This window comes from Neolamprologus brichardi, chromosome 1 (assembly GCF_056152115.1).
Source record: "Neolamprologus brichardi isolate AB-2024 chromosome 1, ASM5615211v1, whole genome shotgun sequence".
In the NCBI taxonomy this organism is placed as follows: domain Eukaryota; kingdom Metazoa; phylum Chordata; class Actinopteri; order Cichliformes; family Cichlidae; genus Neolamprologus; species Neolamprologus brichardi.
Genome location: NC_142104.1, coordinates 7115760 through 7142583, shown reverse-complemented (window position 1 = coordinate 7142583; position 26824 = coordinate 7115760). Strand labels below are relative to the sequence as shown.

The 26824-nt window shown below is 39.8% G+C and overlaps 1 protein-coding gene across 2 annotated transcripts in view; it reads right to left on the bottom strand.

Annotated features, from left to right (window-relative positions):
* The window catches only part of ntrk3b (neurotrophic tyrosine kinase, receptor, type 3b), a 225349-nt gene that overhangs the window by 37220 nt on the left and 161305 nt on the right, over positions 1-26824 (bottom strand). For both annotated transcript variants that reach the window (XM_006779729.2, XM_006779730.2), the window contains one exon: positions 14280-14468. In XM_006779729.2, the coding sequence (XP_006779792.1) occupies positions 14280-14468 (189 nt within the window). The remainder of the gene's footprint in view (positions 1-14279; positions 14469-26824) is intronic.

Below are 26824 nucleotides of genomic sequence, written 5' to 3'. Positions count from 1 at the left end.
CCCATGTTCAAACAAATTTCAAATAAAAAGAGAGCCTTATCACAATGTGCCTTCGCCCAAAAAGAGTTCACCAGATGCTTCACCAGTTCTCTCAAATATTTCCTCATTCAAAGACACAGATTACTAGCTTAGTCTGACCGTTCCTCTGGGTTTCTTTTTTCTCCATAACCATCTGGCCGTGAACATCTTGTGTAGGTGATTCATAAAAAAAGTCACCTGTTCCTCTGGTGTTTCCGTCAGTTGGTATCATAACTACTATTTTTGAAATCGCTGTTAAATAAGAAGAAATGTCCCAGTTTTAAAGTAGATCAGAAAAGAAGTGTGTGCAGAAACTGGCAGCCAGTTTGCAGGGTGAGAGCCCCACTAGGGACACCAACACATCACTGCTGTCACTGCCTCACCCTGTAAAAAGCTGCTTTCCAAGAGTGGAGAAAAACATCCTGAAGTCGATACACATACAGTTTAATTCAAAATGTATTTTGACGGGATTTGATAGGCCAAATGTCTCTGACACTTTACCATCTGATAAAAGTCTGAAGGGTTTCTCGACTCACCCCATATGTATTTCCCACTGATTCATATCTCTCTTTCTCCCTTCAGCTTTTATTGAAGGAGTTATATATGGCATTCAGGTGCACAAGCATGTCAGACTAAAACAAGGAGAAAAAAAAAATCAGAGCCAGAGAGGTCTTAGACCCTTTTAGCAGTTCATTGGGGCGATATTAGAAAAGCCAGACCAATGGAAAGGTAGGAAAAGGTAGATTATATTTTTGGCTCCAGAAATGCACTTGTGTAAATATCGCAGAAACTTTAAGCATTATAAAAACTGCTCGTCTTATACCTAATATTCATTTTTCTTTTACTTGCACTTCTCCGTCAGACAGGATCATTCGAGGATCAGTGTTGGCTTTACAACCAGATGCCTGTCACATTGCCGCCATCATCCAGTTATTGAAGCTTATTCTCTTGTTGCACCCGTCATTAAGCTTCTTTGGATGAGGTAGTTGGTGAAATGCCATAAATGTAAAAATTTGAAGGTTGTCATCAATCAGCAGGTGTAGGCTTAGAAAGTTTTTTAACCACATAATACCAGACTGAAATAGTCTCCCTCGTCTTCCTTCTTAAAGCAGCTTTTACAGTGGATGTGCACACTGAAGACTGTGTTAGATTGTTACTGTATCTTTTTATTTATTTTATCACTTGCTGTGATGTGAGATGATAAATAATCTCTCACATGTGTAAACTGGAAACATTTTTTCATATTATTTTATTGGTTTTATCACCTTAATATCTATATCTGTCATTATGCAAATTAAGTAAACCAGAGCTCATTAATTGTCAAACTAACAACTGTTTTACCAAGTCATGCGTCTAAAGCTGCTTAAAATAATTGGGTTGTTATATTTTGCTAGAATGAAAATGAAAATGTGCCACAATGTATCAATAAAAAACAAATAAAGAAACACAAAGAAAAAGATTCCCTGACAAGCACTGCCATCTTTGTAAAACTGGCACCTTTGCCTCCTGATTTGGTAACTTTTTCAACTGATTCAAAGACCTTTAAGAACAAAGAAAATGGTACCATAAACTGGCCTGCTCAAACAAAGTGCCATATAATCATTTCAATGAAATAGGATGATACTCAAATATACTTTTATGTAAAGTGATGATCTGGTCATGCGCACTATAACGCTTGTTTCACATAAACTATTTCAACCAATTATAATCTTCCCTAATCACAGCCAAGGTGTGAAAATGGGTGTAGGTCACAATCAGCCAAGGTTTCAGGTGAGCTCATTGGGAAACCTAGCCCCACCCTATCACGTGACTTCCTGAGGTCAGATGGTCCAGTATGTGAGTGGATGTTGAGGGTATGGCATCACCTGGGTATAGGCAATGATATGTAGGGCGGTCAATGATTTTGTCCCATTTTCACACCTTGGCTCATGTGATTAGGTAGAGGATCCTTTTGTCCCTCTCAGGGGGATACTCCCACAGGGCTTACATCTGGGACTCTCCACCATTTGACCCTAGAACTGAAGAAGCTTCTCGGATGAGAGGTGAAACGTCTTCAAGCAACTTAAAGAAGTCCAGACGCTTTTCTTTCTAAGCTCCTTAGACTACGATGACCTGGATGACTGAGAAGCTTCACAGACATTTCACCATCTTGTCCCAGTTTGCATTTAACCCTCAACTGATTTAAAAATATATCTTGAGCAGCTATTAAAGTTACAAGTAAGCTTATTATATAATTACATTTGGGGAAATACTTATTTAAACCCTTTCTGAATTTGTAAGAATGCCCACTTATAAAGAAATTAATTTTCTTATTTTTATAGGAGCAATGGCCTACAAGACCATCGGCAAGAAGCCAGATGATAAGCTGACAATTATGTGGAAATGAAAGAAATGACCATCAATAGCTCAGAGTCTGGAGTGCCATTCAAGATCTTGCCTCATGGGAAAAGGATAACCCTTACATTACATTACAAATTTGGTGGATCAACAAAAAACTACACGGGAAAAGCTTGTTAATGATCTGAAAGCAACTAGGACCACAGTCAATAACAGCAAAGTCCCCTGCCTGTGTTAAATTTGGTAGTGAACATCTAAATGATTCAGAGACAGCTTAGGAGAAAGTGCTGTGGTCAGATGAACTCAAACTCTCAAGCATCAGCTTGATCCCCAAAGTCAAGCATGGAGGTGGACACATTATGCTTTCGAGCTGTTGGACCAAATTCTCTCCTGAGATGTGAGCAAACTTGGTGACCCATCCATTCATCCAAGCTCTTCCACTTATCCTTATCAGGGTTGCGGGAGGGCTGGAGCCTATCCAAGCTACGACCTGGACAGGTAGCTTATCTGATGCAAGGATAACATAGAGAGGCAGACAACCATTTTCACTCACATTCACAATTTAGAATTTGGAATCACCAGTTAATCTAATCCGGATAAGCCACAGTACCTGGAGAAAACCCACACAAACATGCACACAGAAAGGTCCTGGCTAGATGTGGAGTCGAATCGAGTACCTTCTTGCTGTTCCTCTTACCTTACTGCTGTGCTTGCAAGCAAGGGTTTTTAGTAACTACTAAGTTATGCCTTGGTGGTGTCTTACATACAAATCTGTGTTTTTTTGTTGTTTTTTTCTGTAAACTGTAATGTGATTTTTCTGCAAATTACCAAAAAAATTAGACTCTGTTTATTTCTTTGCAAGTAAACCAGCTTAAAAATAATGAAGGGGGTCAAATAATTTTTTACTCCCACCGCACATTTGTAATAAGGACCTGAGGAAAAATGCATCTATGTGAACATAGAGTAAGGGTTCCATACTATCAGGTACTGAATGTAATTCCACTTCTGGGAGTATGTGCATAAGCTCCTTACTATTAGTTTTGTGGGCTGGCAAGAGGAGTCCTGATTTTAGTCTGTGATGTGCCACTTGTTGGCTTCATGTCTGCTGCCTGCAGGTACTTGATGCACAATTTTTCCTTAAAAACATATCAAGAACTGTCAAACAATAGAAAATTGCAAGACAAATCTGCATAATAACTTCATATCTACATAAAAAGTCCTAAAAGCTCCTCAGATTTAAATTATTTCCCTCTTGTGTGCTCTCAAAGTACCATGGTCCTTTGATGTGATTGGTAGAAGTCAGCCTGACAATGAAAGATAGTAGACAATGAAAGATAGCTCATCCAATCATGTGACAATAACATTTTGAATTGCCTGCCCTTTTCTGAGCACTTACCAGGAATTACTTCCCAAATTGTCCCATGTAATAAATAATGCGGAATTGCAGATTAAGAGCAAAGCTTATGGTGTTTTTAAAAGGTACCCAATCATCAGCGTTTATAGTAAAATCTGAGCCGACAGAGGAAGTAAACAAGTTTTCAATTGTGTGGCAGCATTTGCTTCTATCCTAAACAACTGGAGTTCCTGGAGACAATTTGGTTTCAAATTTAAAAAGACACATATCTGTTACATGTTGAAAATATAGCCAACAAAATAGTTTTAAAACTAAGTTAATGATTCAATCAGCTCTTTGTTTTTTGTTAAGTTTTACTTTTAGAACTTCCTGAAAGTATTTTTTGTTAAAATATGTAGAATTTGACCAATTACAATGTGTGAAATCACAGGCGGTGGGTTTACTGAAGTATAATCATGAACTTGTAGTAATGAAGCAATGATGGTAATGCTTTTATTTAATGCTCAGTAATCCACATTGGGGAGTGTAGACAAAAACATCATTTTTAATAACCGTTTTCAAACAAGTGACACGACACACCAGTAGTTAAATACTAATGCAGATCTCACACATAGTAAACTTTTAAAATTTTAAAAACGTCATCAACTTCAAAAACAAATGTAGTCTTGTGCCATTAGTCTCAATAACAGCTGATGATCAGGATGAAGAAGTCAAATAAGTTTCTTGGAGTCTAGTGGATCATCTTCTTCTTTCATCTGCTCCCTTTAGGGCAGCGGTCCCAATCCCTGGGCCATGGACTGGTACTGGTACGTGAGTCACTTGGTACCGGGCCGCGAGAGTTGAGGCTCGGGTGTGAAATTTATGGTTTTCAGGGTTTTTAATGTTAACTCGGTTTCCCTGGGTCTTTTCCTGTGTCGTAGATGTGTGTCTTATTTTGAAATAAATATTTACGTGTTAGAATAGAATAGAATAGAATAGAATAGAATAGCTCTTTATTGTCATTGTTACAAAAACAATGAAAGGCAGTTTGGCATCTCTCCATGTGTGTGAAGTACACGATAGCATAAGTATTTACACAATAACACAGACAAATTTGAGGTGACTGTTGTTGTGATTTGGCGCTATATAAATAAAATTGAATTGAATTGAATTTACATATTACCATAGCGACCAGAGCGCATTAATGGGCAGACAGTAGAATGTTACTCTCAATGGTGTTGGCGCATTTCAGGAGGATGCTGCTAATAAAGTTACACAATTACACAGTGAATGTAATTCTGTAACTTTTACACAATTAAAAGTTGTGTAAACTTTTAATTTTGTAAATATTTATTATTACATTTAAAAAATACCACAGTTTTTGTCTTGGTCGTATCATTTTATTTTGTTGTATTTATCCACAACTCCTTAAAGGCTGGTCCGTGGCACAAAAAAGGTTGGGGACCGTTGCTTTAGGGGTTTCGATAGTGAGTCATCTGCCTCTATCTCACCATACCAAATAATGGTATGTAATTGATGGAGGCCGCTTTCAATATAGTTGTTATTATTTTGTGTTTAACTTAATTTTAAAATAATAACTTTTCACTTTAGATTTGTACACACTTGTAACTGAACTGTGATAACTGACTGTGTACAAAACTGCACAAATTAATAAAGTAAATACTACAACACCTCATTTGTATCGGTTGATCCTGCTTCCTTATTTCCTGGGTGTGAATATTTCATCTGGTTTGTTTTGCTCTGCCGCTAAATAGCTACCAGCCACCTCATTCCTCTCCACTGATGGGAATGAAGGTGCCATTATGGAGTGCACCTATTGATAGTGGCGAGGACAAGTTACTTTAACCTTCAGTTTCCTCTGCAGGCGGACTCGGGCTGCATCCTGCAGCCTATTTACCCAGAGTGGCACGCTGAAAAGCCCTGAGATTAAATCTCCATCCTGCAGCTCAGCATCATTCATTTGTCCTGGCTCACCTGAGGCCTCAGCGCCAGCAAACATTCTCCCTGGAGGCCGAGAGGCAATGCAGCTGAGATTTACTCAGCTAGTCAGGTCAGGCTGCTGGAGGAGCACAGATGTTTGGAGGGCTTTTGTTCTGTACCCACATGTGTGTCTGTGTGCATGCATGCATTTCACCACAGCTACCTGCCAACTTTCTCCAGTGTCAGTATGTGCGTGTGTGTGTTTGTCTCCAACTGCCAACATTGTGCACTGACGTGGCTGTTTATGCCTCACAGGAGGCTGAGTATTTCTTTGTATCTCACTAGCATCCCTGAGTGTGCGGTGGGTTGATCAGTGTGCATCTACTGGACATTGACAATCTACCCTCTGCAGAGTGACTGCTTCTAATATTGAGAAGTGGTGGCCTAATTAAAAATGCTGAGAACGTCCACACAAATTCTCATTTCGGGCGTCAGCTTCACATTCATTTATTTTGTCCATAAAGCTACTTTTAAGGAGTTTTTGCCACTCATAAAACCTTTTTCTTATAGAAAACTAAATGAGAACTATAATAGGGTTCAACCACCATTAATTTAAATTTAAATTCAAATGTATAAAAAGCAAATGTTTTACGATATTCTGATAAGTACTGCAGTCCAAATCATTAGCATAAAAAACAAATATTATCACAAACACACTCACTTGGAAAAAAAATCCCCCTTTGTTCATTTACTGCCCTCCTAGATTTTATCACAATATAAATATAGAGATCATTTCACTGAGACCATTGTAATTTACCTGTAGTTTAGCCTGCCTACAAAAAGTGCACCACAGGATGTGAACAGTCAGAAGAGAGGCACTCATCCAGCAGCTAATAGCATACAAAAAGCTCACGCCATTAAATTCACTGCAGCATAGGGGCTGTGTCTGCTGGCATCGTTGGGCAACAGTGACATGAACACCCGCATTTACTGTTGACTCTCTGTGGGTATCTACTCCTAACCTGCTGTGGCTGGCTTACTGCCGGCCTGTGTGTTTGCTGCTGCTGCCGCTGCTGCCTGGCATTAGTGAAAACTCTGGCTTATGTGAAATAACACCTACACATGACAAAAATAAAGAATGCATCACCCATAACATCATCCTGATGACACCAGCTTTGTTCAGAAATGATTAGAAGCAAGCCCGTGGAATAAGCTGGCATTTTTTTCTTTTAAAGGTTATTTTACAATTCTTATTTTCACAGTAGCAAGGTTTTACTGGAGCACCTTTTCATTTCATTAGACATTTTTTCACATGCCCTCTTTCAAAAACGTGTTTATGTTTCATAATGGTATTTTTCCAGTGTTACTTTTATTTCTCAATGACGGTTATGAAAGAGCATAATAAAGCAGCCGCCGCCTCCTCGCCTTTTCATCCAATAGCATGTCAGCCAAGAGCACACAGGCCCCCCTGAGCAGGGCTTCACTCAAAAATAATAGAAATAGATGTGCAAAGAATGAAAGACCTCCATACACCTGGCTAATTGCTGTGGAAAGTGGGCAAGAGTGATGGGAATTTTTGGGCTATTTGACAAATACTTTGGATTGAATCATATCAAATACTGGCAAGATCACTGCCAGCCTAGTTTCACTGCAACCTAGGAACTGTTTTTGGTGTGGCAGCAGGTGCTGAGCTTGCTGAAGACAGGCTTTCAATGTGACTATATGAAAAATCGATAAAACTAGGGGACTGAGACTGGATCTTGGCATATTAATCAAAATTAGAAGATAGCAAATAAAACGAAACCAACCCCAACAACCTGCAATTCCTCATGTGGCCACATGAGGCTGGCTCAAAAACCGAGTAACTCCCATTGACTGTAGAAAACATGGACAACGAGACAGTTCCCCAAAAATGAAGCCAAAACGTCTCTATCGCCCCCTGGTGTCTGGCTGCAGTATAGGTCATAAACCCCGCCTCCTCCATGTTAGCGGTTGGGACTGGGGTCAGACTAAAATAAATTAATTCTCCTTAGATAATTTTTTTCCAAAGATTCTTTCTTTTGTTTTCAATAGTTCTCATCACGCTGATTGATGTTCAAGGGGTCTCCTTTCCCATAAGTTTGATTCTAATTCCTACCGCGGTGATGTTAAATTGGGGTGAAACGTCATCATAACAGCTTTGACTGGCAGCTGCAGTCACGGAGAAACTTGCGTATCTCTGTTCGCGAATAGCAGATAGAGCGTAGGCTCTGAGAGGACGCCCAGCGTTTATGCTACGAAAACACGACCGAGTGTTTAAACCTGACAGCCTGAGGTATTCTTCAGTAAACTGGACTACCCGACAGAAGGACCCGAGGCCCCGCTGCACTGTTTCGGTAAGTTAAACGTGTTTGTAAGCTAATCCGTAACTACCGTCCTTAGCTAGCTCCTGAGACCTAGCTAGCTAAGATGAGCAACAAGCCTCCAACACAGTGCGTATGCTAGCGGCTAATCTAACTAACGAATTAACAACAGAGTGATTTTAGAACTATAATATAATAAGCTGTGTGTCTTTTTTATAACAGTGACATGGTTGTATTTACCTTAATTAAACGAGTCGTCAGTCGCGGTAAACCAGCAAAAAAACCCGAGAAGCCGGGCTACGTAAAAAGTGTAGGGGGGCGTGTTTGCGGTCACGTCCAGCGGGTGTGTGGGCGGGAGCGTTACACAGTCGCTCCACCTCAAGTCACTACTGAGCAGACTCTGGCTCCAAATTTGCAAGATGGCAGCCTCCACAAGCGGGATATTTTGGCTTCATTTTTGCACAATGGTAGGAGGCGGGGTCACGTCGTCCATGTTTTCTACAGTCAATGGTGACTCCCCACAGAAATAAAAATGTTTTCTCGATGGCTGATTTCTCCTTGCATAACAACTCATGGAGTGTGAATCTGTTATAACTTAGTCATTCCAATCTTTTTAAGGGCTACAGTTTGCATTACTTGTCGTGAGTGACAGGTGGATGGCAACACAGGTAGCTTTAGCTAACAGTTGATTCAAGTCACTTAGCCGGACCTCTCGACTCCTTGGAGATCGAGCATTTTAATGGCATTAAATGACAAAAAAAATTGGCTTGCTGTGTAGTTAAATGCAGTTAGCAAGAGCCTGTCCATGCTCCACCTTTGCTGAATGACACATTTTCTATGTGTATGTGCCATTGTGTGTATGTATCTGTGCATATGTGTATATCTATGCTAAATTTAGTGTTTTAAACCTGGCTTTAGTAACCATGCTGTTATTCAATAGCCATCTTTTATGTAATCCTTTCTCATATTGTGCTGTCACTCTTCTAGCTACTGTGGTTGTTCCTGTGCTGTGTAAACCACAGAACATGCTCACACACTCACAGGCTAAGTGTGATACTGAAGGAGTTGTTGAGTTTTATTAAAAAGCAGGAAAAAGAAACACAGTGAAGCTGGACATTGATGACAATGGTCCTCTCCAGTGTTTTTATACAATATGGCCAGAATGAAATAAAAATGAATCCTAATTTAACTCATATATGAAAATACAGTCACAAAAGAAGGAAATGGCTGTTGTTTGCAGGTATCACACAATCAACACAAATTCTTATTTATATACTAATAGATATACTGCATATATTTACATATTTAATATTTAACAGTGGTGCCATACTATAATGCTTATTCTGATTGATTTCCTTTTGACAATAACTTCTCCCTAAGCACAGCCTTATTGTTATTGCTGAATTAAACGTTACGCTTTAAGCACTTAAGCACTAAGTTCTTAACACTTGCGGCTCATGGGAGTTTCTTTAAAAGTCTTGAGTAGTTATAGTTGACATCCTGAAGGCGATGAGGCATGTTACCCACCCTTAGCTGTTAGTCCCCATACCCATATGGAAAAGAAATAGTAAAAACTTATATGACTTAACTCATGAAAGTGGCCACTTTCATGAGTAAATCATATAAGGCTTACATGATTTACTCATGAAAGTGGCCACTTTCTCATTACTTTCATATATTGTTTTAGCAAGTATCCAAAACATACAAGTTTCATTATATAATTTTTCAAGGGATCTTATATCTGTTTTTACTCTTGTATGCTTTTCATACAAGTTTCACACAAAACAGATACAAACTTTATAAGATTTATATATATCTTTTCCATGTGGGTAGATACAGTATAAATTGTGTTTGTAATATAAAAGCAGAAAAGCGCGTTTATCTAACTTTGCTTGGGAAAATTGGTGTTATTTAGATTTGTATTATTCTGTAGCTGAAATGCTGTGGGCTGGGTCCTCTGTGATGGGAATTAATTATTCATTATGGTGCTGACCTGTCAACACTTACAAGAATGTGTTATTTAAATTCAAATGCACAGCTGTACGTTCCTGTGTTAATACAGAAAACAAATCAGTGTTGGTGTACTTTAAATACTCTCACACTCCAGTATATGTCCCAAGTTATAATGCTGCGAGCAATTAATTTCAATTTATAATAACAGGAGTAAAAAAAAAAGGATAAATATTTCTGTATTTTAAGTGTGTTTTAGATTTCTTTCTGGTTTTCTCAATCGAAAACACAACCTTCAGCAAATCTACTTGTAGGTTTTCGTCTTTCAGGAGACAGTTTTCACTCAATTTTATCAGACATGAAGAAGCATCATTTCAGATTTTGTTCAGCAAAGAACCTTCCAGGTTGAAGCTGAAAGGAAATCATCTTGAACTTTTCTTTGGCGGGGGTAACACACTTAAATAGGTTGTTTGAATTCACAACTGTCTAGCCTGTGGGTCTGTTCTGTTTCAAACTATAATTCATAGAATTGCAGCCTTGGAACATGATAACTGCCTTTCAATCAATCTGCGCTGCATTTCCATTCATTTGCTTAGCTTTCAAGTTGCCAAATTAGTCACTCCTTGTCCCTGCTGGAAACATTTTGATCTTCAAAAACAGCACCTTGAGCATTACTTTGTCTCTGCTGCACAAAAGTAGAGGGGGCAGAGTGAGGGTTTGTCCGAAACCTGCCCAGAAGTACTATCCCTAATAACATGGTTATAATGAAAGGCTATATGCTACACTCCAACATCAAAAGCTATTGTCTAATTTTGGCCAGCGGGATGTGACAAATCCGTAATTAAAATAGCAAGCTCGGTGATAAAACAAAGCCACTTGCTGGGAGACAGCAGATCTGGGTAGATATAGATCTGTCATTAGGCTAAAGAATTGTCCTTTGCCTTTCCTGCCTTTATCTCCCTAATGCGGCTACATTTCCCCAGGATTGGCCTTTTTTTCAGTGGAAACCCCCCCCAAAAAAGCTCATCGCAACAAACGTCATCATCAGTCACGGCTCACGCATTTAACACAGCAAAACTAGAGGCCACCAGTTCAACCGAAATATGAACCAATTGCATGAAGCTGCAGCGTGTTTCTAAATTGGTGTGAGAATGACAGCTGTGTTTTCCAGCCTGCTTAATTCTACATGTGTACAGGTTGATGGTTCAACTAGAGGGCAACTATAATGTGATGAAGTTAATGTTCATTTTTCAAATTCTCTCCCACAGCGAGGGACTGACTGCAGCACTGATCTCAGGTGGCACAGCCTAAACAGCCAAGATACGGTGCGCTCTATTTAGTGTGACTGGAACTATTTAACCATTGGTGCCAATATTTATATTCTTTTGGCAGGTTTGACTTGTAGATCAAACACTCATGAATAATACATTTGGTAAGGGCACACTGAAATCATTGGTGTAAGCTTTGCAGCAGGCAGTTTTCCCTTCAATGCAGCTGTTTTAACGGGAGCCAGAATGGCACGCGGCAGCCAGAACAACAGCTAAATACGGTTCCTCCCCCTCATTGTTATCGCTGGAGCTGATTTCAAAATGCACACAGCATGACAGCAAGGGACACTATAAATCACCCGGAGGTAGCAGAAGCAGGCTGGGACTGACCAGCACATTAGTGTACTCTTGATGGGCACAGGTAAGGAGAAGTATGGGTGTTAAATTTATGTATGTGTTAGGTAGCGTCTCTATTGCTAGACTGAACTATGGATGCATGTGTGTGTATGTGTGAAAGACAGAAAGAGAGAGAGAGAGAGACAGAGACACCCAGGCAGCAAGCTATTCTCCTGGATAAGAAGCTTTCAAGTAAATGAATGAATACATTATGGATTAGTGGCCGAGTACCAGAAAGCAGCTATGCTGTATCTGAGCTGAGTGCAGCTCTTGTGTTGGCAAGTGAAGGTGCAAAACAATAAGTCGGTAGGAGGCCAGGTAGACAATTTGGACCTGGGAGGCCCTCGGGGGCACCTATGGGACCCTTGACTTGGGATGCTTATCAATCATCAATTATACAGATGAAAGTAGAAAACTAAGGTGACATGCGGCAAATTCCTGGTACATGAAAACCACACAAGGAGTATGCGTACATTCAGATCCATGCATTAATTTTCACTCCCATAGACCTACACACACACAATAGCTGCAAATATAGACATGGATACACAGAGACATTTCCCCTCCCTGTGTCCTCAGGGTAAAGAATGCATTCATATTCAGCGAATGATCGGCGGAGGCAGAAACCGTTTGGATCCATTTCGTTTTTGTAGCCGATGGCAGGAAGCAGCGGCCATTATGACCTTGCGATGAATTCAGGGTTCATTTCCTACGGTTTCTTTTTTATTTTTTAACGCATGCACACAGAATTAAATTTTAAAAAAAAGGAAAGAAAAAAAGAACAAAGGGAACTGCGCACTGAGAGGAAGAACATTCGGTAAAGACTAAGTCGAAGCTGTCATGGCGCTCGTTCATGGTGTGACTTTCAATTCCAGGTGCACGGTGATTGAGAGAAAGTTTCATTTGTGCCCACTGTCATTTATTCATTAGCTCCCGATCAGCTCTCCTGTGCAAGGCGTGAGATGTTATAAATCAGTCACTGGCTAGACATTAACAATTCATGCGATTCATAATACATAAGACCAGTCATTTATTTATCACCTCTAAATGGGATTTCCTTCATTCTCATTGGCTGCAAGTCAGAAGTCAACTTCTGTTAGCCTGTCCAGCAGCCATTTTGAACCAAGTTGTAAATGACGGAAATCTGTGCTGAACGGGACTGTCAGACAGGAAGCGCTCCTGCTTCCTAACTAAATCTGGTTGGTTTGACTGGTATCATTTCAAATAAAAGCAGCAGGCGTTAGGCTGAGGCTCGCTGTTGGCACGGTAGTTTTCTGCTGATTCTCTTGAGCAGTCAATGTAATTGTGAGTAATTAGGCCTTAAAGTACTGTTGTCTTTCTCCAACCTGGAACATGACTCCCGAGGGAAAGCATGTGGTATTTTTTTTTCAGGGTATTGGAACGGCAGTCACTGATATACAGGAGGCTTTTGCTAAACAGGCCCTATATGAAAAGCCTGGCACCATGCCACCTGATGCAAATGCCATATGATCACGCTGACTCTCTAGATGAATCTAAATTATACCTTTGCCCCGAGGGCCTCGGCAATTCTCATTGAAAAGATACACAGCTAATTATAATGGAGGTACAACAGCCTCATAGAGCCTCATAAAGACGTGGTGTTTGATATCTGGCTCTCTGACCAGATGCTGTTCTTTTCTTTACACTACACAACATGCTGTGGCACTCTGTCTGCTTCATACGTGCCCTGCAGTTTTAGTTTAATTAGCCAGATCCTAGAAAAACGCTGCAATAAAATTTGTAATAATGGTAGCCGGTAGCAACGAGGGATAGCACTACGATAGAGGAATATGCCAAAATGATGTTTCGTACTCAGAGAAGCAAAGAACCTTAACCCACATGTCACCTGTGCCCACAGCATGTGGGTTAAACATTGTCTATTAGAGGTGTGAACACACTGCAAATTTGGACTCACCAGTCAACCTAACATGCATATTTCTGGATTGTGGGAGCAAGCTGAAGTACGAGGAGAAAAGCAACCTACGCACAGGCAGAACATGCAAACTTCACACAGAAAGGCCGCAGGTGGCCCCCAGATTCAAACCAGAACGCGTGAGGTGACAGTTTTTACCTTTGCACTACAGTGCTGCATGGTTGGCCATTTGGAACAACTACAAACATGTGCCGCATGAATCACCATAATGGTGGCCGTGTGGATGCTGTCAGCCCTTGTTTAAGGCCTGTCAGCACTAGTTTAAAAAGAATCTAAAATAAACTGCGAGACTCTAGCTGCGTATGATGCACATGTGAATTAGACCCTCACGTCCCACTTCGCTTGCCTGGTTTATCTCATCTTCGGTGTGAATGCAATGCAGCTCTGTGATCTCAGATTTTTATTCTGCTTGTGATGTTATCCAAAAATCCAGCACAGTTTCTCTTTTCAATCAAACCTGCTGCTTCTGAATAAAGTGTCGGGTTAGGCTGAACATATTTAAGTATTGTGTCCTAGCCTTTTTTGGTAATTAGCCAATGCTACACATAAAAATCTCCTCAGAATGTTATAATCTTGTTCATATCTATTCCTCAATATGACTGCACTCATTCAGACTCCATGTAAAAAGTAGCATTGCTTCGACGCTGATGTTGTGACTTTTACAGAAGATTGAGCAGAAGATTTTTTCAGAGGCGATACTGGCACTTTAAACTGCTGTCAGATACACTGGAAGGACTTACGGGTGGCTGGCTTGTTGCAGTTGTGTCCATGTCTAAAGTACTGAGGGTTCTCCACTACAGGAATACGAGTCATCCCTATGACAACCGCATCAGGACTCGCATCCAGAGTACAGGGGGTAATAATCCCGTGGTTGACATGGTGAAGAGGGCTAGCAGAGTCTTCCTCACCACTGATTACAGCTACTGGTCCTGGAAAGAGACACAAGAAAAACTTACTTCCAAAACGCATTTTTTAAAAAAAAACTGTGAATATACTTGGTGAGACACAAATACAATTTCCTAAAGGTATTCTATTAAAAAATAAATAAATAAATAAATAAAAATAATAATAATAATTCTGGGTGGAGACTGAGTTGCTGCAGTTGTTGTTTCTTAGATATGGTAATGAAGTACACCGTATGCATGTACAGTAAATGATCTTTTACTAGAGTCACAGTTATAAAGTAACATTTTCAAAGTGGGAGGTTTGTTTTTATGTCCAGGCACAGCCAGGGAAAATAAGAGCAGTTGCAGTAAACATGACTTCATATTTTTATTGGCATGTACCCATAATTACCCCAGTGTGGAGCAGCGATATAGATACAAACAAATTAAAGTTGTTTTTTCTAACTAATTCAAAGCAAAATAAATGAACAGAAAAAATTTATTTATATTTTGTTATAGAGAAATGGTTTATACCCAGTATATACTCCAAATGACTAACGCTAGATAAGAAGCAATTCTGACATCTAAACAGCTGGAAATGGGTAAAAACTAAATTGTTTGGGGATTTGTTTAATTTTTAGTTAAGGGCTCAAATTAAAAAAAAAACTTCTGTAATGAGAAAAAGAAACTCAGTTTATTTATTCCTCCTTGAAAAATGAGCTTACCTGTTTAACTTACATATAAAACGGGTGCGTTTTGCTGGTGTTTTATTTCCTGAAGCTGCTAGCATATATGTCAAAATCCATTTTGGATTTTCAGCTGGTCACTCATATCCATCATTGGAAAACTATCAATTCAACATTAATTGATCAAAATCTGCCCAAAGACACACATTTACAGTGTTGTTAAATAGTTGATCTGTAGACTTCACGTTTTCTAACCAGCATTTTATTCTTACATCCAAAGCTCAACAGCAACACTTCCTACACATCTCAGCATCTCACAGCTCTCAGACTAGAACACTGACGGCATTTATCTCCCAACCTGAAAACTTTCTCTCTCAGTGACAGGTAACAGGTTCATGCCTGCAAAGATAACCTACAGATGTCAGATCTTCAGCATTTCACCCCACACATGTCCTCTCTTGCAATATATTTGGGATTTTTTTTTTTTACTTCCTGGGCCATCTCAGCGATCTTATTTAGATGTGCTCAGAAAACTTTCCACTTCCAGTAGGGAAAAAAGTTTCTATATAGAGTTGAGAGATGAAAAATAACTTGGATGAAAACGTGACCCCTGAAATAGTGTCGTGTAGGTTCACAGACGACTGGACTTCTTTCTTTCTTGAAGACATTTCACTTCACATCCAGAAGACTTATCTCAGTCCAGAACCCTTCAATTCAAGCATTTATGGCGACCCCTGAAAAAGACTGTGTGCAGTCGCAGTCATTTTGTGTTGTGCATTCAAATGTAAAATGAGCCATTTTGACAATAGCATTATAAAAACGTGTGTCCGAAATGCATAACATAGTACAGAGTCCAGGGTTTTGTTGGTGATTTATGGGCAATCCAAAGGCAAAAAGGACTTAATATCCAAAAACTAAATATTAGCCTGTTATGGCAGACCTGGATGGGTTCAATCACGGTTGAATACCCAAAACTAACATGTTCGAATTTCTTTTGAGATGTTACATAAAGACCAACATGACTTTGCTAAACTTTACACAACTGTGAGCATGACAGAACAAAGGAGGAATGATACTGCCAATGTAGATGGGTTAAAGCAGCGGTCCCCAACCTTTTTTGCACCATGGACCGGTTCATGCCTGACAATATTTTCACGGACCGGCCTTTAAGGTGTTGCGGATAAATACCACAAAAAACCCCAGTACCGGTACCAAAAAAAAAAAAAAAAAAGATTTCTTCATAACTCACGGGAAAAGACCCAGGGACACCGAGTTAACGATAAAAAAATAACGATAAAGACCATGAAAATCATAATTTTCACACCTGAGTCTCAACTCTCGCGGCCCGGTGCCAAACAACTCATGGACCGGCCCGGGGGTTTGGGACCGCTGGGTTCAAGTGTGAAGCCAAAGACAATCAAAGCCAGCCACCTCTTTAGTTTCCATATTCTTTTAGATTAATTTGCTTTTAGTAAGCACCTTGTGCAATCTTCTAAGTGATATGAAATGCATTGAAAAAGACAGCAAACATGAGGTAATGTCCAGCAACATTTTATGTATAATGCATCTCATTATCACAGAGTCATGTGAACTGTTCTTTTCAGTGGTTTGGGTGCTAGAAAAAAATGGAGCTAAGAAAATTATTTTAAAAAACTCAGAGTTTTTCCTCCCAAACATCTTCAGTTCAAAATTATTGTGATCTATTACCATATTTAAGAGGACAACAATTTATTTTTACAGTTTGTGATTTGTGGCTAAGCATAAGCATTAATTAATGCTATTGAATTAGAGGACATTGTATGAAACTATTATATTTGCTAGTAAACAAAAGGTTTGGCAGTAACATAATCGCAACTTTTCAAATTTGTGAATATTTCCCTGTGGATGCAGTTCTGTTTCCTTTAAAATACAATTGCAGTTTAGTTGAATGTGAAAGAAAGTTGAAGAAAAGTCAAAGCCGTGGAACATGATGCACAACATATCCCTCACTGACTTCTGTCATAGTGACCGTGTGAAGATTTTTGATAAATGGAGACAGATAATGCATACAAAAGAAAGAAAGAAATGAATATCAACACAGGTAGTGCCCGACTACCGACGCCGTCTGAATTTAGAATTTATGTTGTCATACAACACACTCCTGTCAATACCAAGCATAATTTCCTTTCTTTAATCAAAATTCATAGAAAGACTCTGACATGATTTACTGTAAGCCAATGTGATGCAGTTTGCTGTTCTATCACTGCTATGCCGAAAGCAACGCGGAGCTCTGACAACTGCAATCTTCAGAGGGGAATGAGGAAAGGAGGAGGGAGGGAATGAAGGGAGCGAAGGAAACAGTGAGTGGAAATAAAGTCAACAGCAGCTGATTCAGAGAAGCGGTGACAGTGAATCTGTTTACACTCCGTGTTGAGTCTTTTGCTCACCTTGACAGCACTGTAAATAGTAATCAAGACCCAGGCATATCAAATTATAGACCCTGAGTGGAAGGAAGATGGGGTTGAGGTGGCATGTGATGAAGTGACACATGCGAGCAACAATTTATTCACAACATTTATTCTCATTGCAGGGATTTCATACCTGAGTGCCTGCTTTATTACAGAGATGTACACAGCAGAGCACAGGTCTTCGCCAGCAACTACCCACCCAACCACTGGGAACAGGTGGCACACTAAATCTCAGTTGATGCCTCTGACCCTCTGTTCCACGGCACAGGCACAAAGATATATGTGCAGTATACCGCTTTAAACATCACTACACTTGAAATAAAATCATTACCTAGAAAATCGTTATGATTCATGTTTAAATCTTTAAAAATGAAAGAAGATGCCTCAAAAGGATCCCTGGATTATGTTCTGCTTTTTAATACAATATGAAATGGAATGAAAACCCATCTGATCAGAGTCTGGTGCCAGATCGATGAGGCCTCGGGGAAAGCCTGGCCTCAGTCCAAACCACAGTGCTTCAAACTACACAGAAACCTCCCCCTTGATTTCTTGCTAGATGAAGGTTTTCTGAGGAGTGAGGGGGAAATTGGACTTCTTGACTTGAGAACACCCTAAAAATTGCATTTATGTTACCTGAGTGATGAAAAGGCCCAACGGCATCCGAGAGGGGTTTTATCATCTGAGACGTTGCCTGTGCACAGAATGGAATTCGGCACTGGACATCTTCCCCTGAAATGTCTATCTGAGAGCAAGGTTCCTCTCTATTAAACCAACTTTGATTTATTCAGGAGAACTGGAAAATGAAATGAGCCAACTTGCAGCTATTTTCTTCCATTCTTTTGCATGTCTCATCTTTTTCGCAGTATCTCACTGGCTCTGAAGGTCAGATTTCCAGGCCCTGTTCCTCAAGTTAATGCAGTCATTTGTCTGTGTGTATTCTCAAGCCTGAAATTAGTCGGATACTTGTATCAATTTAAAGATGTAAAATATAGGTAGACGAGAAAATAAATGACCACTCTGTTTCAGTTAGTGTGGTAATTATGATGCAGCAGTATGAGCTTTTTCTCTCCAGCTGAATGTTACAACTCAATGCCTGTAATTTTTGTGCAGTCATGACTAGAGTAACTAGAGCTTGAAAGATGAGGATCCTGCTTCTCTGGTCCTGTTATGGTTGTTGTGCAGATCATAGACAGTATAAAGGGTGGACATAGCTGGTTTCTGAAATCTTGTTTTTGAAGCCTTTGATGGGATGTGTGGAACTGTAAAACCAATGACTTTACCATGTTTAATCATTCAGTTTGAAACATTGGATATATGGATTGATTCATGTTAGTACAGTACTACATAGCTGTGCGCTGTGTTAATTTCACAGGACAGTATTGTCTTGTATAGAAAATGGAAAATTCTGAACTTATTCAAAATAATGTCTGCGTATTTTGACATGAATGACATGTTACACTGACACATTGTTAGGGAGGGGGACAGAACAAAAGAGACAGTATGAAAAAGAGCTGGAATTAATATTAACTAATGATTAACTGCAGATTGGCGTATAAACACATTACGAGTACAAAAAAAAGTGAGTGACTTAGGAACAACAGAAAGTCTACGACATTCAGTAACTTCAAGAGAGCCGGGTCCAGAGTAAAACCAGAGTTAAACTATTCTCAACTGACTACAGCAAGTACCAGTGAAATCGCATAATAACATAATTACTGACATACAACCAGGTTGTAAATACATTAGGGAATTAACTAACAAACTGGGGCCTGTAATTGTTAAATAACCCAAATACAGCACATGGAAACAGTAGTAACTAGTTGTAAACAAATATGCAAATCTTATCAGGTTGATGTCAGTGTAGAAAAAACACAACAGTTCTCAAGGAAAAATGCAAAAGAATCCAGAAACAGGCAGGAAACACGTGCAGTGGATAAACAGATGCTAAGACAAAAGGGAAGGACTGGATAATATATACACAAGGATAATCAGGGAAGTGGAAACAGGCGGGAAACAAGACATGACTGAACATAATCAGGGTAATCATACTGTTATGATTCAGTGTTGTAATTGTTTGATATATGTGTGACTCCTCCCACCAGAGGTTGGCTGTGTTTTGTTTTTTTTTCTTCTCTCTCAGGCGTGGACACCTGGGTGTGTCTTATTAAAGTCCAGTGCCTGCTGAGTAGTTGGGTGTTCTGGGATTAGATACTTGGTTGATTACCTCAGTACTTAACCACCTTAACAACCACCTGGTCCCTTCTCTACCACCCCACAGATAGCCTGTGTTTTCCGATTGTTGTTACTTAAAGTGTTTTTGCCTAAAAACTTAGTTAACTGATTAGCAAGTATAACCTGATGTGTGTGTCTGGCGTTAAAGCATTGCTGTTGTAAATAGCTGTAAATAGATTTGTAAAGTAGCTAAAGTAGTTTGTTGTACCTCTTTTATTGTGTATTTTTTGTTTTTAAACAAATTTACCATGCGAGGGAATAATAAAGGTTATCTTATCTTATCTTATATATTGTTCACTACAGCAGCCTGGTAGTGGTGAGAAGCCTTTTCTGTTGATTCAGTTTTCTCCTGTTTTTCACTATAGGTAAGCGAATTGTCTGTTGGTTGTTTTTTATTTTTTTTGTACTGGGAAGTGTAGGGACCGTTAGGTAGTTTTGTTTGTTATTTTGGCATTGCTCACTGCTGACGTAAATAAATGGCTGCTTAGCAATTTTGTGTTTTCTGTTTAGCTCTTTCTTGGGTGGTGCGTGAGTTGAGGCCAAATTTCTTGTTGCGTTCAATGCACTCCTAGACCAAGAACGTAACAATACACTAAAGTAAAGATGAAGATAAGACACAACAGACACAAAATAAAAATTAAAACAGGAAGTAAAAGTAACTAAACACAAGAGGAAAAAAAAACTAAATAGAAGGAATTAGATATAAATAATATACCGTAAAAGCTATATAGAAACTTCATTTCAGAAGTGCCATAAATGGAAATCAAAATCTTAACTGAAAGCTTAACTTAAAACATATAAACTAAGGATTAAAAACAGAAGCACAACAAAACTCAAGACCTAACAGGGATATCCAATACTGATGACAAAGGTGTGTACTCTATTACTAATAGAATAGTAATAGAGTTTCTACTGCAAGCAGAAATAGCTGTCCTGGGTTTTTTCCCTGTACCACCTCCTTGAAAAAGAGTAACATAAAATATTTTGCTTCTGTAAACCTTCCGAAAACCAAAGCATAATAAAATGTTAGGATGGATTTTGTTACCTCTGGCCAGAGCCGAGGTTCCTTATGCTCACAGGCTTCATGCTAAATAAATAAAAAAAATACAGTGGAACTCTGACTTATGAAATTAATTTGTTCCTGAGGGTCTTTGGTAAGTCGAAAATTTTTGTAAGTCGAAGCACCCATCGCGCCTTTTGAGTGAACGATAGGCTACAGGCTAATTGCTAACTGCAACAACAATACGTCGTTCAAGTGGAACAGCGAAGTGCAAGTTTAATAAGCCAAGGGGTTGTCACATGATTCAGAAGGCATTGTTGGCATTGTGGGCTCAGCCAATCAGAGCCAGCGGATTTCGTTACGCGGGCATTTTGCCGTAACACGGGCAGAAATATGGCCATTAAGTGCCTTCGTAACTTGAATTTTTCGTTAAATTGGGTATTCCACTGTAATAGTGATTTGAGATTTACTGCATCAACTTGAGAGCACTGATGTGTTTATTCCCCTCAAGAAGATCTCAATAGAACGAAAATAATTAAGTGTAAGATGTTTAAGAATGTATAAAACCTATCTGTAAAAAAATTAATTACCATTGATAGCTCATATTTATATACACAAATATGTGGTGAGTTATGTTCATATGTGGTGAGTTAGTAGTGAGGATACTTTCCAAAACCATGCAGTTGTTCTCTTCGCTGTATTTGCGCACAGTTTTTCAAGGTTTTTTTTTCTCTCAATGAGCTCAGAGAACTTCCCTCTGTCTCTTCCTCCTTTTCATGTATTCCCAGACTGACTCTATGATGATGAGATCAGGGCTCTGCAGGGAACACACCATCTGTTGCAGGACTTTTTGCTCTTCAAGACAGTTCCTTATGACCGATGAGACACCCTCCAAAAGGCCCGATGCTAAAAATGTTTCACGATGGAGAAGAATCTAAGACTTGCAAATCACTCTATAGCTATGGAGCCTCTGACACACAAGTCGGCAAGAATGCAACTGATCATCAAAGGACATGGTACTGGTGGCAAAAAAAAAAAAAAAAATCATTTAACACGTTCAGAGTAACAGATATCAGTTTGTCATGGGACTCCTTCTGGAAAAGTCTTAGATCACTGTGGCATGCCGCGGTTTGAAGATTAGATAAATCTCATTGCTCACATCCTTTGAGCTTTTTCCAGCCAATATGTTTCTCCAGCCAATATCCTTCTCTTTTTTCTAAAATGTGTCCCTGCAGAAGACATGTCACTCAGGTCTACATTACTCAGTGTTCCTTCGCAGTAACATCCCACAATCCCAGCTTTTGGCGGTACAGCAGATGTTTTATGTTCACGTGCGGTTTGCAGGTACATTAGCTAATTCAGTCAAATCAATTGATCAAGTGTGACATTTGCATCGTCTGTTTCTCAGAGTTTAGAAGCCAATCTGATTTACTCTACTCGAGCAGAGACAGCACAGCCTAGTCCTCCTGGGTTTTGAAATGGACTCGTAAATTAAGGCATTGTCCAAGTGCTGGGCGTCAGCGATGAATCAAAAGCATACTCGCACCTTTGAACTTGTAAATGTTCAAACACAAGTCGGCTTCCATCTCCAGGCTTTTGTCACCTTGTAAGAATAATCACACTGAACCCCAACCTTTTTTAACACGACCAAAAAAAGATCGCTGATGGTGTGAAAGCTTTTTCGTTCCACCTCATGGCCTTATGAAGCCTCACAAACTCGTATCCACACATTTAGCAGGGCAGAGGTTGGGTACAAGGGGGAGCCATTCAGTCATTACATATATGCTGGTGAGCAACAGCTACAGGGAAAGAAATGTATAGCCACCTAATGGCAAAAAATAACAGCTGTTCCTCGCTGTGCTGTGTGTTTGTGTGTGGTTTTTTTTTTTGGAGTGGTTTATCACATAAATAAAGTTAGAAGATTAAAACAGTAGGTCGTCAGAAAACATGACTAAAATCGATAAATAAAAATTTAGTCACAGTCCTGGGTCTGTGACCCAGTGTTTTGTGTTTTAGTCTGTGAGTTATGGTTTTCTGTTTGTATTACGTTTAGAATCTCTAAGTTTTAGGTTTCTCTTCTGTTTCTGTGCCTCTTTGTTCATGGGAAGGGCCGTTGTGTTTAGCTTACGTGTCTTGAGTTCAGCCTGTGTGTTTCCTGTTTTACCTTGATAGTTGTGGTCCTTTACTCCCTGTGTCTCGCTCATTGACTATGTCAGATTTATCCGAGCCGTGTCTCCCTCCTGTTGTGCATTCCCCCTCGTTACCTGTTGCGTATTTATAGCGTGTGTTGTCATTTGCTCTTCATCCTCGTCATCCCCAGTGTAACCTCTGCTCTCCGCTCCTCGCATTTCCAGGTGTTTCTAGTTTCTTGTTTCAGGTTTGTGTTATTTTACGCTTAGTTTTCCCAGTTTAGGTTTTGGCTCGTTTTCTCTGCTCCAGCTGTTGATTTTTTTGTTCAGTGTTATGGCCCTGTCCATAATCTGTTTTGGTGGCTGTTTTTGTCTGTGTCTTTAAGTCTTTGCAAGCCCCGGATTGGATGAGCTGACGGCTGCCGATTGGTCCGCTGATCATGTGGTCGCATTCAAAATCCCTCACCAGCAGTTGTCCCGGGGCAGCCACTGACAGCAGAAGCAGACCTGACCCTGGCCTCCAAAACCTGTGACATTTGTGCCTGTGACTTCTGTGACTTTCTCAGTTCTGTATATAGTGTGTACATTAGTTTTCATTGTAAATAGCACTGGAACAGAAGGGGTGAGCTGCCTTATTGTTTTCCTTTGCACTGTTTTCTCCTGTTTATTTCAGTTAGGGAGGTAGGTGTAGCGCTTGTCTTTTGTTTGATGTTTGATTTCACATAGGGTTTTAGATAGCACCTCCTCCTGACTTAGCTTGTTTTGTTTGTTATTTTGGCCTTTGTTCACCCCGGAGCTTCATTTTGCAGTGTAGAGTAATAAACCACCGTTCACTAAGAAATTGGTTCTCCCTCTGTGTATGGTTTTGGGGACCAGGGCGGGGCAATCTTTTCAAACTTATGTTGCGTTCCTGTACCCCTAGACTGGGGCGTAACATTCAATAAAGGCTCTCTTTCTGTTATCCCCCACCTTCATCTCCGTTTGCCTGCATTTGGGTCAACTCCTTACGCCATAGGTGTCAAACTCTGGCCCACAGCCTAATTACATTTGACCTGCAAAGCCATACCAAATTACTATTAGAGCTGGCCTACTGGTATTATACAGCTAATTCAAGATTCTCAACAGAAAACATCATTTGTGATTATAACTTATGATGTTACACTTTCATTTTTTTACCCAGCAGAGCTATTTGACTTTAACTTTCCTTGTACATTCCAAAAACCAAGCTCTAAAAGCTTTTTCAGCATACTGAACAATAATGTAAAAACACATATTTGGCTTGGACTGTCACTGGGAATGGGAATAACTATGTGTAGCTGAAATTACAACAGGAAAAATGAGTTCATAAGTATTCATCCAGCTTCTTTTCTTTGTCATATTAGCAAATACTCTAGATTAAAATTTTTGTTTCATCATGTTTCCATCAGATTGGCAAAAACATGTTTGTTTTCTTCCCTTTCCTCAAAAATACTTAATTCACTCTGAGCTGAGAAAATTCAGAAGGAGGAAAAATATTCTTCCAACAGAAAAAAGCCTCGCTCTTACCCACAGCAGTGTGAAGTCTGTTCAGAGTATCGAGCGGAAAAATATGTGTGACATTTTGCTGGATTCAAAGGAAAATATGACGCCCCAACCACACGCTATACAACTCGCAGCTGCATACAAGAAAAACACTCTTGGCAAAAGTATCAGAATTAAAAATGATATTTCTCCCCTTACCTGTAACCTTTTTAAAATTTGTTTAAAAAATAAAAAATAAACCGTACAATTGTTAAATCCAATGAAAACACAAGGGCAACAACAATAACAAGCTCTGTCTGTAATTTAGCAATCACTTAATGTAGCTCCTCTGTCTGTGCCACAAAATCCAAAATCTAAAAACACACCAACCGTTGCACAGGTCGATATGCTCCATCACTACTACGGACACACACAGTAATGATAAGTCCATCCCACATACACTGTTCTGTGGCCTGTAATGCTAAACCAACCTTTCTGTATTAATCAGTAGCTGAAAATAATTAATTTCAGTCACTTTTGCTACAGCGTAGGGCCGCTCTATTGTTGACAATGACTTTTAAAACAATTAACAATTAATCAACATTAGGGACCGAATTTAAAAAAAGATTGCTTCCTCAGGTGCAACAAGTGCATTTAGGCGAGAGTGATGTAGACTGGGGAGAGACCTCAGACAGTAGTGAGACAAACACACTTTAAATGTAAAATGCCACCAGCCTTATCCTTTAAACTACTGTTGTTATTTGCTTTTTACCTGTGCACAGAAGGCTTGGCTGCTAGTGTGTCTCTGTATTCAACTTGTCCACAGTGACCAGGTTGGTACCATCCTCCCCTTTGGTGTCTTAAGATGTCATTAACATGTCAGCCTCCTATTAATCCTTTTCTTTCTCCCCTGTCTGAGCTAGTCTTTAAAACATCCTCTGAGTTTTTTCTGGTTTTACCTTCTCAGTGCTTTTATTCCACTTGCAACTTGCGATTTCACTCTGTGTTTAATGTAGCAATTATTTCTGCAAATATACCAGACCAGAGTAAAAACCAGCAGGAGGGGTATGTCTGGAGCCCCCGCCTCCCTCCCTATTTGTTTGTGTCTCTGTTTCCCTAAAAACAAAAGTGAGAGCTGAAGGTGATTCTCAGGACAAGCAAAAAAAAGAGGCAGCAGGTGACTCTGCGGGGTTTTCCCTGTGGTGGGGAATAAATTGTGCAGAGTGTGATTGCTTCCGTTCCACCTCCTTGTGGTAATTATCGCACAGATTCCTTTCAAAGGTAGTTAATTAGGACTGGAATTAACTTGAGGACATGTAAAATGAACAAGAGAACACAGGAAGGATAACTTACTGAGGCAAGGGTTCGCTTTTAGTTAACAATGGATTTGAAGCAAATTAAATACATACGTGGGAAGGGTTGAAAAATGTGAAATCGAGGCAAACTTGTGAGTTTGCAGGACATAAATATTGGCTGTTATGGTGCTCAAAGCTTTTTTTCATGAATCCATCAAAGCTGGTCATTTGCTATTCAGCACTATGACTATACGGCAGGTTAATTGCTGTCAGTACAACCAGCAAATGTCTTAACACATTCTTAATTACAGCCTCTAAGTGGACTCACTGTAAGCCAAACAGGACTACCGTTATGATGTTGCAGCTGCTGGCTTAGTATCAGCCAAATGAGGAAATCACTACACAGTGAGTGTAGCATAAGATTTACGAAAAGGTCAGTTAATTGCCAAATGTCACCAATGTGTGAAGAAGCCTTGCAGTTATGTGCAAAACTCAAATGACAACTCCCCTTGCTGCACTGAAGAAGACATTTAACTAGCTCTTCTGACAAACAGCCTCAACCTGCTCACTCAGCCTCCCACTCAAGCGTGGTGGGCACGTGACAGCCGTACAGCGGAGACAAACTCGGGGTAACCCCATTTCTCACAAAGTAGCAGCCTCCATAGTATGAAAAGCGCTACTTCTTCAGATGATGGTGACCAGCTGTGGCCGAGTGCTAGGACGCTGAAATTTATGGGCTACCGACAATTTACAGTCACCTCACACAGCTCGACGTACTCTCTCTTTATTGTGGTATAAACAACGGCAAACGCTGAGGGGAAGGACGTCCGAGTCGAGACAGAAATAAACACTCATTGGAAATCTGCTGTAAACCTATCAGTCATCGCATCTGAAGCCACTCGTACGCATGTCCTCTGGAATCAATCGGTCTACGCCACACCAAACATTATCTGCAATGACACAGCAGTGAAGCAATTACAGTTTGTGTTGCTGTATATATGTGGTCTTGATGCTCAGAATGATAATAAAAGAAAACACTGAGATTGCTATACTGACTCTGTTCCCACAGTGCACTATCAGCTTTTATATCTTTGACAACACATTACCCTGTA